At 40.2% G+C, this 14,115-nt stretch overlaps 1 protein-coding gene across 7 annotated transcripts in view; it reads left to right on the top strand.

Annotated features, from left to right (window-relative positions):
- VWA3B (von Willebrand factor A domain containing 3B) overlaps positions 1-14,115 on the top strand; it is a 205,380-nt gene that overhangs the window by 128,347 nt on the left and 62,918 nt on the right. For all 7 annotated transcript variants that reach the window (XR_005988108.1, XM_041757342.1, XM_041757338.1 and 4 more), the window contains 3 exons: positions 9,749-9,865; positions 11,282-11,369; positions 11,462-11,609. Coding sequence is in view for 6 of the 7 variants with exons in the window: in XM_041757342.1 (XP_041613276.1) it covers positions 9,749-9,865; positions 11,282-11,369; positions 11,462-11,609 (353 nt within the window). In the remaining variant the exon portion in view is untranslated. The remainder of the gene's footprint in view (positions 1-9,748; positions 9,866-11,281; positions 11,370-11,461; positions 11,610-14,115) is intronic.

The following is a 14,115-nucleotide window of genomic DNA, read 5'->3' as shown; positions in this document are numbered from 1 at the left end:
TAGGAAATTTCGAATTTCTTTATATTTCCCATGTTTAAATAGCATTGTCTTAAGTATCGGGTAGTGTTATAATTTCTATTTCAGTCATTTAAGGGTTGGTCTGCTAGCTACAGTGTTTTTTATTTTTATCTTTCAACTTCGTAGGAATGGTTTTATCTTCTCTTAATTCCTGAAGGACAACTGGACAATTTTACCACATTTAGAATTTTCAGTTGTTCTTTCCTTTTTGTAGTTGAAAAATCGTGAGTCTTCTCTCTGGGACCCCCTACATTTTAAATGTGAAATTTTCAGTCAGTCATTCAAACTGGGGTTCCCTTAGGTAATGTGTCCTTTCTCTCTGGCTACTTTCAAGATTTTTTTTCTTTGTCTCTAATATTCAGATGTTTAACTGTAATGCATCGTGGCATGGATTTCTTTTGGTTTATTCTGCTTCGTGTTTGTTCAGCTTATTGAATCTGTACATTGTGTCTTTCACCAAATTTGGACAGTTTTCATCTAGTATTTCTTCAAAAAGTCTCCCTGTTCTACTTTCTGTCTCCCTGTCCTTTTGAGACTCTGATGATATAAATGTTGGATATTTTGTTATTATCCTACAGGTGTCTGAGTCTCTGCTTATCTTTTGTCAGTGTTTTTTTTTTCTTGTTGTTTAAATTGACTGAATTATATTGTTCTGTCTGTCTGCAAGTTCTCTGATACTATCCTCTGTCATCTCTGCTCCACTACTAAGCCCATCCAACAACTTTTTTTATTTATTTTATTTTTTAGTTCTACAATTTCCACTTGGAAATTTTTATAACTTCTGTTTCTTAGTTGAGATTTTCTATTTGTTCATTTGTTTCAAGAGAATTTATAATTAATTGTTGAAACATTTTTATGACAGCTTCATTGAAATCCTTATCAGATAATTCCAACTTCTGATTCATCATTCATTCTGCTGGCATAACTTGATTATCTTTCTCATTTAAGGTGTGATTTTTGTGGTTCTTGCAATGATGGGTAATTTTTATATTGTCCTGAACATTTTGTCTATTATGTAAGGGACTCTGGATCCTATTTAAATCTTTTATTTTAGGAAGTAGTTTCCCTATTTAAAGTTAGCACATAGACCTTAGCCTGCTTCTGTGATCTGTGGTTCCAAAAGTAATTTAATTTTCACAGCCTCTGTGGTATTATTTTGGTGCTTGGTTTGCTGGTCTCAAGCTACTGCTGGTCCCCGCTGGTACTACCGAAGGGAGCCTCAGGAGTTTCTTCAGGGCAGGAGGCTTGATGTCTCTCAGTGGGGAAAAACGGTAGTAGCTTCCCCACGACTATCTTTTTTCTTTTTTTTTTTTAAGATTTTATTTATTTATTCATGACAGACAGAGAGAGAAAGAGAGGCAGAGACACAGGCAGAGGGAGAAGTAGGCTCCATGCAGGGAGCCCGACATGGGACTCGATCCTGGGTCTCCAGGATCATACCCCGGCTGAAGGCAGCGCCAAACCACTGGGCCATCGGGGCTGCCCCCCATGACTATCTTTTGAGTGCATTCTTGCCTCTGGGCAGGAAAGGAAAGCCTTGAACATATAGAGGCCAAGGGACTTCCTGGTATGGGCCACCTGCCTTAGATGGATCAGTCTTACATGATCTGTCCACTTGTTGTGGTATCTCTGTACAAGGGAGGAATATCTTAGGCTCATGTGAACATAAAGGCTTCCTATATCAGGCCGCTTGTGTAGCCTGTCTGCCCATTCCAATAAACCTGAGTTTTGCTAGAAATGCTACTTGCTACTTGTCCTAAACATTTTTTTAAATAAATTTATTTTTTATTGGTGTTCAATTTACCAACATACAGAATAACACCCAGTGCTCATCCCGTCAAGTGCCCCCCTCAGTGCCCGTCACCCATTCACCCCCACCCCTCACCTTCTTCCCCTTCCACCACCTCTCGTTTGTTTCCCAGAGTTAGGAGTCTTTATGTTCTGTCTCCCTTTCTGATATTTCCCACACATTTGTTCTCCCTTCCCTTATATTCCCTTTCACTATTATTTATATTCCCCAAATGAATGAGAACATAAAATGTTTCTCCTTATCTGATTGACTTACTTCACTCAGCATAATACCCTCCAGTTCCATCCACGTTGAAGCAAATGGTGGGTATTTGTCATTTCTAATGGCTGAAGAATATTCCACTGTATACATAAACCACATCTTCTTTATCCATTCATCTTTCGATGGACACCGAGGCTCCTTCCACAGTTTGGCTATTGTGGACATTGCTGCTAGAAACATCGGGGTGCAGGTGTCCCAGCGTTTCATTGCATCTGTATGTTTGGGACAAATCCCCAAAAGTGCAATTGCTGGATCGTATGGCAGGTCTATTTTTAACTCTTTGAGGAACCTCCACACAGTTTTCCAGAGTGGCTGCACCAGTTCACATTCCCACCAACAGTGTAAGAGGGTTCCCTTTTCTCCGCATCCTCTCCAACATTTGTTGTTTCCTGCCTTGTTAATTTTCCCCATTCTCACTGGTGTGAGGTGGTATCTCATTGTGGTTTTGATTTGTATTTCCCTGATGGCAAGTGATGCAGAGCATTTTCTCATGTGCATGTTGGCCATGTCTATGTCTTCCTCTGTGAGATTTCTCTTCATGTCTTTTGCCCATTTCATGATTGGATTGTTTGTTTCTTTGCTGCTGAGTTTAATAAGTTCTTTATAGATCTTGGATATAGCCCTTTATCTGATATGTCATTTGCAAATATCTTCTCCCATTCTGTAGGTTGTCTTTTAGTTTTGTTGACTGTATCCTTTGCTGTGCAAAAGCTTCTTATCTTGATGAAGTCCCAATAATTCATTTTTGCTTTTGTTTCTTTTGCCTTCTTGGATGTATCTTGCAAGAAGTTACTGTGGCTGAGTTCAAAAAGGGTGTTGCCTGTGTTCTCCTCTAGGATTTTGATGGAATCGTGTCTCACATTTAGATCTTTCATCCACTTTGAGTTTATCTTTGTGTATGGTGAAAGAGAGTGGTCTAGTTTCATTCTTCTGCATGTGGATGTCCAATTTTCCTAGCACCATTTATTGAAGAGACTGTCTTTCTTCCAGTGGATAGTCTTTCCTCCTTTATCGAATATTAGTTGACCATAAAGTTCAGGGTTCACTTCTGGGTTCTCTATTCTGTTCCATTGACCTATGTGTCTGTTTTTGTGCCAGTACCACACTGTCTTGATGACCACAGCTTTGTAGTACAACCTGAAATCTGGCATTGTGATGCCCCCAGCTATGGTTTTCTTTTTTAAAATTCCCCTGGCTATTCGGGGTCTTTTCTGATTCCACACAAATCTTAAAATAATTTGTTCTAACTCTCTGAAGAAAGTCCATGGTATTTTGATAGGGATTGCATTAAACATGTAAATTGCCCTGGGTAACATGGACATTTTCACAATATTAATTCTGCCAATCCATGAGCATGGAATATTTTTCCATCTCTTTGTGTCTTCCTCAATTTCTTTCAGAAGTGTTCTATAGTTTTTAGGGTATAGATCCTTTACCTCTTTGGTTAGGTTTATTCCTAGGTATCTTATGCTTTTGGGTGCAATTGTAAATGGGATTGACTCCTTAATTTCTCTTTCTTCAGTCTCATTGTTAGTGTATAGAAATGCCATTGGTTTCTGGGCATTGATTTTGTATCCTGCCACGCTACCAAATTGCTGTATGAGTTCTAGCAATCTTGGGGTGGAGGCTTTTGGGCTTTCTATGTAGAGTATCATGTCATTGGAGAAGAGGGAGAGTTTGACTTCTTCTTTGCCAATTTTAATGCCTTTAATATCTTTTTGTTGTCTGATTGCTGAGGCGAGGACTTCCAGTACTATGTTGAATAGCAGTTGTGAGAGTGGACATCCCTGTCTTGTTCCTGATCTTAGGGGAAAGGCTCCCAGTGCTTCCCCATTGAGAATGATATTTGCTATGGGCTTTTTGTAGATGGATTTTAAGATGTTGAGGAATGTTCCCTCTATCCCTACACTCTGAAGAGTTTTGATCAGGAATGGATGCTGTATTTTGTCAAATGCTTTCTCTGCATCTAATGAGAGGATCATATGGTTCTTGGTTTTTCTCTTGCTGATATGATGAATCACATTGATGGTTTTACGAGTGTTGAACTAGCCTTGTGTCCCGGGGATAAATCCTACTTGGTCATGGTGAATAATTTTCTTAATGTACTATTGGATCCTATTGGCTAGTATATTGTTGAGAATTTTTGCATCCATGTTCATCAAGGATATTGGTCTGTAATTCTCCTTTTTGGTGGGGTCTTTGTCTGGTTTTGGAGTTAAGGTGATGCTGGCCTCATAGAACAAATTTGGAAGTACTCCATCTCTTTCTATCTTTCCAAACAGCTTTAGTAGAATAGGTATGGTTTTTTCTTTAAATGTTTGATAGAATTCCCCTGGGAAGCCATCTGGCCCTGGACTTTTGTGTCTTGGGAGGTTTTTGATGACTGCTTCTATTTCCTCCCTGGTTATTGGCCTGTTCAGGTTTTCTATTTCTTCCTGTTCCAGTTTTGGTAGTTTGTGGCTTTCCAGTAATGCATCCATTTCTTCTAGATTGCCTAATTTATTGGCGTATAGTTGTTCATAATATGTTTTTAAAATCGTTTGTATTTCCTTGGTGTTGGTTGATCTCTCCTTTCTCATTCATGATTTTATTAATTTGAGTCTTCTCTCTCTTCTTTTTGATAAGGTTGGCTAATGGTTTATCTATCTTATTAATTCTTTCAAAGAACCAACTCCTGGTTCTGTCGATCTGTTCCACAGTTCTTCTGGTCTCGATTTCGTTGAGTTCTGCTCGAATCTTTATTAACTCTCTTCTTCTGCAGGGTGTAGGATCTATTTGCTGTTTTTTTCTCTAGCTCCTTTATGTGTAAGGTTAGCTTCTGTATTTGAGTTCTTTCCAGTTTTTGAATGGATGCTTGTATTGCGATGTATTTCCCCCTTAGGACTGCTTTTGCTGCATCCCAAAGATTTTGAATGCTTGTATCTTCAATCTCATTAGTTTCCATGAATCTTTTTAATTCTTCCTTAATTTACTGGTTGACCCTTTCATCTTTTAGCAGGATGGTCCTTAACCTCTACATGTTTGAAGTCCTTCCAAACTTCTTGTTGTGATTTAGTTCTAATTTCAAGGCATTATGGTCTGAGAATATGCAGGGGACGATCCCAATCTTTTGGTATCGGTTCAGACCCGATTTGTGACCCAGTGTGTGGTCTATTCTGGAGAAAGTTCCATGTGCACTTGAGAAGAATGTGTATTCAGTTGAGTTTGGATGTAAAGTTCTGTAGATATCTGTGAAATACATCTGGTCCAGTGTATCATTTAAAGCTCTCGTTTCTTTTTTTTATTATTATTTATTTATGATAGTCGCACAGAGAGAGAGAGAGAGAGAGAGAGAGAGAGAGGCAGAGACACAGGCAGAGGGAGAAGCAGGCTTCATGCACCGGGAGCCTGACGTAGGATTCGATCCCGGGTCTCCAGGACCGCGCCCTGGGCCAAAGGCAGGTGCTAAACCGCTGCGCCACCCAGGGATCCCCAAGCTCTCGTTTCTTTAGAGATGTTGTGCTTAGAAGACCTATCGAGTATAGAAAGAGCTAGATTGGGATCCCTGGGTGGCGCAGCGGTTTGGCGCCTGCCTTTGGCCCAGGGCACGATCCTGGAGACCTGGGATCGAATCCCATGTCAGGCTCCCGGTGCATGGAGCCTGCTTCTCCCTCTGCCTATGACTCTGCCTCTCTCTCTTTCTCTCTCTCTCTCTCTGTGACTATCATAAATAAAAAAAAAAAAAAAAAAAAGAGCTAGATTGAAGTCACCAAGTATAAGTGTATTATTATCTAAGTATTTCTTCACTTTGGTTATTAATTGGTTTAAATATTTGGCAGCTCCCGCATTCGGGGCATATATATTGAGGATTGTTAAGTCCTCTTGTTGGATAGATCCTTTAAGTATGATTGTTAAGTCCTCTTGTTGGATAGATCCTTTAAGTATCATATCCTTAAGTATGATCCTTTAAGTCCCTCTTCATCTCTTACTACAGTCTTCAGGGTAAATTTTAGTTTATCTGATATAAGAATGGCTACCCCTGCTTTCTTTTGAGGACCATTTGAATGGTAAATGGTTCTCCAGCCTTTTATTTTCAGGCTGTAGGTGTCCTTCTGTCTAAAATGAGTCTCTTGTAGACAGCAAATAGATGGGTCCTGCTTTTTTATCCAGTCTGAAACCCTGCGCCTTTTGATGGGGTCATTAAGCCCATTCACGTTCAGAGTTACTATTGACAGATATGAGTTTAGTGTCACTATGATATCTATTCAGTCCTTGTTTTTGTGGATTGTTCCACTGAACTTCTTCTTAAAGGGGAATTTTAAGAGTCCCCCTTAAAATTTCTTGCAGAGCTGGTTTGGAGGTTACATATTCTTTCAGTTCCTGCCTGTCTTGGAAGCTCTTTATCTCTCCTTCCATTTTGAATGAGAGCCTTGCTGGATAAAGTATTCTTGGTTGCATGTTCTTCTCATTTAGGACCCTGAATATATCCTGCCAGCCCTTTCTGGCCTGCCAGATCTCTGTGGAGAAGTCTGCTGTTACCCTAATACTCTTCCCCATAAAAGTCAGGGATTTCTCTTTATCTTTGGAATTTGTAAGCTTATCTATTAAATGTCGAGGTGTTGAATGGTTTTTATTGATTTGGGGGGGGGGGGATCTCTTTATTTCCTGGATCTGAATGCCTGTTTCCCTTCCCAGATTAGGAAAGTTTTCAGCTATGATTTGTTCAAATACATATTCTGGCCCTCTGGCCCTTTCGGCACCCTCGGGAACCCCAATTAACCGTAGGTTTTTCTTCCTCTGGCTGTCGTTTATTTCCCTTAATCTATCTTCATGGTCTTTTAATTGTATCTTTTTTCCTCAGTTTCCCTCTTTGCCATCAACTTGTCTTCTATGTCACTCATTCTTCCACCTCGTTAACCCTCGTAGTTAGGACTTCTAGTTTGGATTGCATCTCATTCAATTGATTTTTAATTTCTGCCTGATTGGATCTAAATTCTGCAGTCATGAAGTCTCTTGAGTCCTTTATGCTTTTTTCTAGAGCCACCAGTAGGTGTATAATAGTGCTTCTGAATTGGCTTTCTGACATTGAATTGTAATCCAGATTTTGTAACTCTGTGGGAGAGAGGGCTGTTTCTGATTCTTTCTTTTGAGGTGAGGTTTTCCTTCTAGTCATTTTGCTCAGTGCAGAGTGGCCAAAAACAAGTTGTATTGGGAAAAGGAGAAAAAGAGAGAGAGAGAAAAAAAAAAAGGAAAGAAAAGAGAAAGAGAAAAAGAAAAAAGAAAAAAGGAAGAAAAAAAGGAAAAAAGAGAAGACAAAAAGGGGGTGGGGGAAGCAAACAAATCAAAAAGCAAAAAAGAAAACAAAACAAAACAAAACACGGGGGCGTATCTTCTGATTCTGTATACTTTAAGTCCCTTGACTTCCCCTGGAACTGGTCCGTCTAGCTGGTCTTCTGGGGGAGGGGCCTGCTGTGCTGATTTTCAGGTGTGAGCACTTGGGGGAGCTGATCTGCCCCCTGCCTGGCGCAGGGCTCAGTGGGGGGTGTTTACCCCGTGAGGCCCCAGGAGGAACAACCAGAGGCCAGCTCTGGAGCCCTGGCTTCAGCTTCTGCAGTCTGCAGGGCCTGGAGGCTCCGGGGCGGGGCCGCTGATCTGTTCAGCTCGGGGCAGGAGCGTCCTGGCTGTCCTGGGCCCTCCCAGCCTCTGCCTGTCCCTGGGGGAGGCCGGATCCTGGGCTGTGTCCCGGCGCCCTGTGCCCCGGGGCCTGCGCTGTTGGATTCGCGCTCCCGCCCCGCAGCCCCCTCTGCTGAGCCAACGCCCGAGCCCCTCCGAGCTGCTCCCGCTCCGAGCTGCTCCGGGTCCCGCCGAGCGCTGCAGCCCTTAGGGAGCTCGGCGCACTCTCCCGGGGCGCAGTTCCTCTGTTACTGCCCCAGGGAGCCCGAGGGCATCCCCGCCCTCCTGGATCCTGCTCTAACTCCCTGCGAGCCCCTTTCCGCCCGGGAAGGTTGATGCAGCTCCTGCTCCTCCGGGTCGGGGCTCTCCTGCCCTGGGGACACTCGCCCCGGCCTCAGCCGGGCTCCTCACGGGGCCCCTCCCCCTTGGAGGCCTTTTGTTTCTTTATTTCTTTTTCCCCGTCTTCCTACCTTGATAGAAGCGCGAACTCTTCTCACTGTAGCGTTCCAGCTGGTCTCTCTTTAAATCTCAGGCCGAATTCGTAGATTTTCAGGATGATTTGAAGGTTATTTAGGTAATTTGGTGGGGACAGGTGATTTGGGGACCCTACTCTTCCACCATCTTGCCTCTCCTCTGTCCTAAACATTTTAATGGCCTTTGTCACTTCCACCATTTCACTTAGATTTGGGATTGTTGCTATTGATAGATGTCCCTGTCCTGAATTTTTGTTCTGTTTCAATTCTTCACTTAGAAGAGTAATGAAATATAGTGACTGACTGCAGAGCTTGGGGAGTAGTTAAGTGCTTGAATCCACTGCCAGATAAATATTTTTTTGTTTTTTTCAGGGTTTGGGAATAGTACAGTTGTTTATTTTTTATGTTTGGAGACTTTGGGAGCTAAATTTGTTTTCATTTTGTCATACCTATTATTTTACCTAACAATTTTGGTCAACGTGGCCTTGCCAGAGTTCAGCTTCCTATGTGGATCATAAAATTTATGCCTTTTATTCACAGACATAGCTCCCAATGAAATTTACCCATCTTAATTCCTGGTTACAGAGGCAACCAAGACAGGCTTCACCCTGTTGTTGCCTAGAAAAATAATGAATAATAAATAGCACAGTCCTATCTCTATGTACAGAGACCACTGATGTTAACTTTCTGTGCAAAAGGGAGACAATTTATAGATGACTAGCTCATCTTCCACCTAATTATCTAGTTTCTTATAGGAGAGGTTAAGTGCCTTTTGTTGAAAACAAGGACACATTCCATTGATGAGTACTACATACACCCTAGGTACTTGTGCCTCCAAATTGTGAAATACACAACACACTTACAATTAATGTGGCTTCTGTAATCACATGTGAAAAATAATCAAGATGTCTTGGTACAAGCTCATTACCTTCTGTATAACACTCAGATTAAATGTTAGTATTTGATGAGTATCTATTTGCTAGTTAAAGGGCTGCAGTCTATGAACATGGTGAGAAATCACTCCTAGGGTTATGTTATGTTGCCCTTAAGCCACACATATCTAGGAGAGCCCAGTACACTTACATGAGCTCTTAAAAGGAGGGGCTTTTTCCAGCCCATGACAGAAAAGAAAGTCAAAGAAACTTGAAGCATGAGGGGAATCCAGTGTGCCATTGCTGGCTTGAAGATGAAGGGGCTACCTGAGTAGTAACATAGGTGCTTAGGGAGCTGAGAGCCTCCCCCACCCCCCACCCCAGCAGCCAGCAAGGACTCACAGCAGTCTCACAACTGCAAGGAAAAAAGTTCTGCCAACGACTTGAATGAGCTAGGAAGTATATCTGTCCCAAAGAGGGGCAGAGCTTGAGCTCAGATAAGTGGAACAAGCCTTTACTGCAGTGATTGGTTGGTAGCAGAACTGTCCTCTGAGGTTTGGAAACTATACTCTTTTTTTAAGGATCCAAGGAAATAGGTACATCTAATAAAGTCTCTCCTTTGTCCCAAATTCCTTTAACCCCTTTCCTTTTGATACCAACAGAATCCACCAAAACTAGCCTGCTCAGAAGCCAGATGTCCACCCTCAAGAGCTCAGCTTGCAGTGAGAGGACAGATGGCCTTTCTGCTTCCAGCAACTGGAACACTTCAAGTGACAGAGGCAAGCCAGAGAGGGTCTCTATGTCAGGAAGCCCAGGATGGCCTCCCTTTGCCCAGTGTGTCTGCTCCTAAAAGAACTGGGTGTAGAAACACTTGGGGGGGAGACCAATCTTTTTTTTTTTTTTTTTTGGAAACAAATCATTTTTAATTGGGTTGGGATTGCTTCCTGTTCAGGAACTCCTTGTAAATCAGGTCTGCTTACTATAGTGAACTGTATTTTCTTAGACTGAAATTTGCAATTACTGTGCCTGGATGTTTAATATACAAGTGGTTCACATAACTTTGGTGCTAGCATAGTGCTTGCTGCCACTCCAGGGTTTGAACTTGAAAATCTAATATTTCGCAGCTGGTTTATTTTCTTCCCTTCATTCCCAGGTGGCACATCTGAAGAACCCCTCTCTGGTCCATATAGTCAGCATTTGGGGGCCTAAATGTGAGGAAAATAAGACTTTTCCACTCAGATTTTATTACTATTGATAAAATACTTATTCTTAAAGTAGTAAATTTCTAAGAGTTTAAGTCCTGTAGTACTTTTTGCTATATTTCAAATAGTTGATAACTAATAAATCCCAGCTAACCACACAGATACATACAATCTATCCTCGAGGTAGGAGGAAGTAACTGAGTGACAAGTATACACTCCATCATAGCTGAATCTAACCTTGTGTTCTCTAGTGCTGATCATTGTGATGTCTTTTCCTCTGTTTCAATTAACTTGTCATAGTCCCTAGGTCTGCTCCATGCATGATTCGTAAAGGGCTTATATGATAAAGAGAGTATGATTTCTTAGACATTTAATTAGCTCATTCCCAAACACCCTTCCTTCTAGATGCCGCCAATTCAACTAATATTTCTTTTCATTTAAAAGTCCAAGTTTATATAAGGATTATATTAAAAACTCCAAATATTAATTTGAAAATGTGTACCTACAACTAAACAGGATTTAATAGGGATTTTGGTTTTTCATACAGAATGGAGGAACCACAAATCAAACTATCAGAAACTAAAATATTGATCAAGATTCTTTTGTATAATTTGGAGGAAGTCTAATGAGAGCAATATTGAACAATCATTGGTTAATGACATTCTCATTTAACATTTTAAAAATGTGTTTTCTGAGGAATGAGAGAATGAGTGTTTCATTCTTCTATGGAGAGCGATCTCAAATGGATATAGGATGAAGTCGATAAGCAAAACAATGATAGGGTCATATTTACCTATGCATTGGTTTTTAGTGTAATTGCAAATGAATCTTGGCCTGAGAACCCACCAGGACAAATTAGTATTCTCTGAAATATGATCCATTTGTTAGCCCTCAGCCATGACCGAATTGAGAGATAAGTGTGACCCTTTTGCATTTTGATTTTAAAAACCCATATATTAGGAAATTATACAACTGTCATTTCTCCTTCCACAGAAATAAGCATCCTACTGACAAATGAGTACCTAGATGGCAAATCATTAGAAACATTGAGTCGAGAAGGAAGTCAACTTCACAACCAAGAGTGAGTACTTTCATTTTACCAGGGCAGTTTAGTTACGTTTTTGTTTATTACAAGTTTTAAAGCATCACAGTTTGTGTTCCTATTTCTTCAAGTATGTCTTCAGAAAACTGGCTCAAGACCCATGGCTTGGTTGCCAAGAAACTCACCATCATGGATGCCTTATCAGTGACAGCAGTCCCTCACATCCCCACCTATGTTCCCATTCTGGACAAGCTTGTTGTTTCCAAGGTTTTTGATGAGGTAAGACTGATTTTCTATATATCCTGCTTGATGTATTTTTCATTACTGGTTCAAAAAAATGTATTCCACTTTGGTCTTGTACAGTTGTAACAGAAATATATTTCAGCCATTGAAAAGAAAATTATTTGTAAAGATATTTAAAAAGGAGAGAGGAAAGCTCTTAGGCAGTTTTGTTTTTAAGCTGAGAAGAAATTGGCCTTTTTTGGGTTGGCAGTTCATGGCTGGTTGCTGGTGGAGGGTAGCGTGGAGCTGCAAAAATGTTTGAAAAGCCTCTCATAGTCATGAGTCATGAGTCATGAGTCATGAGTAAATATCATCCAGCATCAAAGGACCAGGGGAGAACTTGTAAGAGATTATGTCCTTCCTTTGCTTACCTTCTCTTCTTAAATATAGTGGCATTTTTTCTTTTTTTTTTTTTTTTAAAGATTTCTTTATTGAAAGAGAGAGAATGTGCACTCCTGCACAACTAAGGAGAGGGGCAGAGGGAGATAATCTTAAGCAGACTCCCTGCTGAGCATGGAGCCCAAAACAGGGCTCCATTTCAGAACCCTTGAGATTAGGACCTGAGATGAAATCAAGAGTTGGCCCCTTAACCAACTGAGCCACCTAGGCGCCTCCAGTGGCATCTTTTCCATCATAAAAGTCTCTAAAGGAAAAAGAAAGAGAAAGAGAGAGGGAGGGAAAGAGAGGCAGAGAGAGAGAGAGAATGAGAGAGAGAGAGAGAGAGAGACTGAGAATGAACCAGAGCAAAAGAACCATAAGAGAGTGACAGTCATGTCCTGGAAGGGGAAAAAGCAGTGGGAGGGTATGGTAGGGTTAAATGTGGAGGAAAGCCAAATAAATACTGAAGAGTTTCTCTTGAACTAGGAGACTAGAAGGTCCTTACCCTTAGCAAGAATAGATTGAGTGGAGCAGCCAGACTGTTCAAGGATGAGGAACACCAAAAAACAAGGATCTGAGGATCAAACCCCAGTGCTTCTGGACAAATATGGTGGCAGCTAGTGATTTAAATAGAAACATATGAGGCTTTATAGGTACTAAATGGAAATAGTATCCTTAAAAGCACTTATCTCATAATAAAATAGTTACAGGAGAAATGTAGGGTGTTTGGGACTTGCTTCCAAATCATTGGGGTAATAGGAGTTGTTGGGGGAGGAGAGGAATAGATAAAACAAGATTAGCCATGAGTTGATAACTGTTAAATTTACATAATAAGAATATTGAGTCAGAGGAAGCTCATTCTACTATTCTGTCTGCCTCTTCCCATAGTTTCCATTTTCCATAATAAAAAATTGAAAAAATCAAAGGCAAGAAATCTTTTTTTAAAAAAAGGCTTTATCTAACTGGTCTTGATGTATTTGGAAGAAGCAAAGGAATTGGTGAATTTTTTCTATTAGTCACATTGAAGACATTACATGAATGGAGTTCAACATGCATCCTGGTTTGGCATAACCAGTGATTTTTGCTCTGGAGGTTGCGTGATTGATGCTATATTCCTGATGACTGTGCCTCATGATGAGTGGTTCTGTCTCTAACGGAGACCTTGGGAGTGGCAAGTTCTATTTGTATCTCCAATGAACTCTAGCCTGATTAATTGGAAGGCAGTGTATCATTTGAACTTGACTTCTTCCAGAAGGACCAGAGAGAAGCTGAACACTGATTGATTTCTTCCTGGATGTTTGGTGGCAACTTCTATTCTTTACATTTATTTTATTAGTATTCCTCAGTTTTATTCAGAATAAGATATATTTAGTGAATTCTACTGAGAAGTAGAATTTTCTTGTGCTTATCATGTCTCCTTCTAAGCCTTCCAATAACCTAAAATGTGGAAAAGTAAATTTCTCATAAAATAAATATGATAGGGTAGGGATGTACAAACATAAAAATCAAAGGAAGAAAAATTTATAGATTGAATACAGAAAAATGTTAAATTGTGTAAAAACAAATAAAATGAAGGCAAAGCTCAGAAAAATATTTGTAATATATACAACAAAGAATTACAGGAGCAGTGTCTTAAATATGTTTTTGTGTGTGCATCTGTATAAGTCAATGTGTGTATGTGAGTATGTGTGTATAAATCAGTGTTCTGTTGTTCTGTTTATACATACACACACACACATATCCATACCATAAAAGAATTTTAAAGATGGTGAATACTTCAGTGGAAAATCTAGGGGAAAAAATGAAAAAAAATCAAAACCCTATACAAAAATATGTCTTACCTGGTAACCAAATATGTGCATTTATAAAAAATTCATATTGAAAAATCAGTTAGATAACTCCCCCCAACCATTAAATTTGTAAAGTTAAAAGATACTAATAAACAAGTAAAATAAAATAAACAAAAATACTAATGAACACTGATGGCAAAGATAGGTCATATCCTGCTGGTGGGAGTATAAATTGGTACAGCCTTGGCAGTACACTCAGAGCTGTTAAGAGCATACAGCCTTTCCTCCAGTGAATCCATATGTAAATATTTTATAATCAGAAATACTGATACAGG

Source organism: Vulpes lagopus, chromosome 5 (genome assembly GCF_018345385.1).
Source record: "Vulpes lagopus strain Blue_001 chromosome 5, ASM1834538v1, whole genome shotgun sequence".
NCBI classification, from domain to species: domain Eukaryota; kingdom Metazoa; phylum Chordata; class Mammalia; order Carnivora; family Canidae; genus Vulpes; species Vulpes lagopus.
The sequence above is the reverse complement of the archived record's forward strand: the minus strand, read 5'-3'. Positions and strand labels throughout refer to the sequence as shown.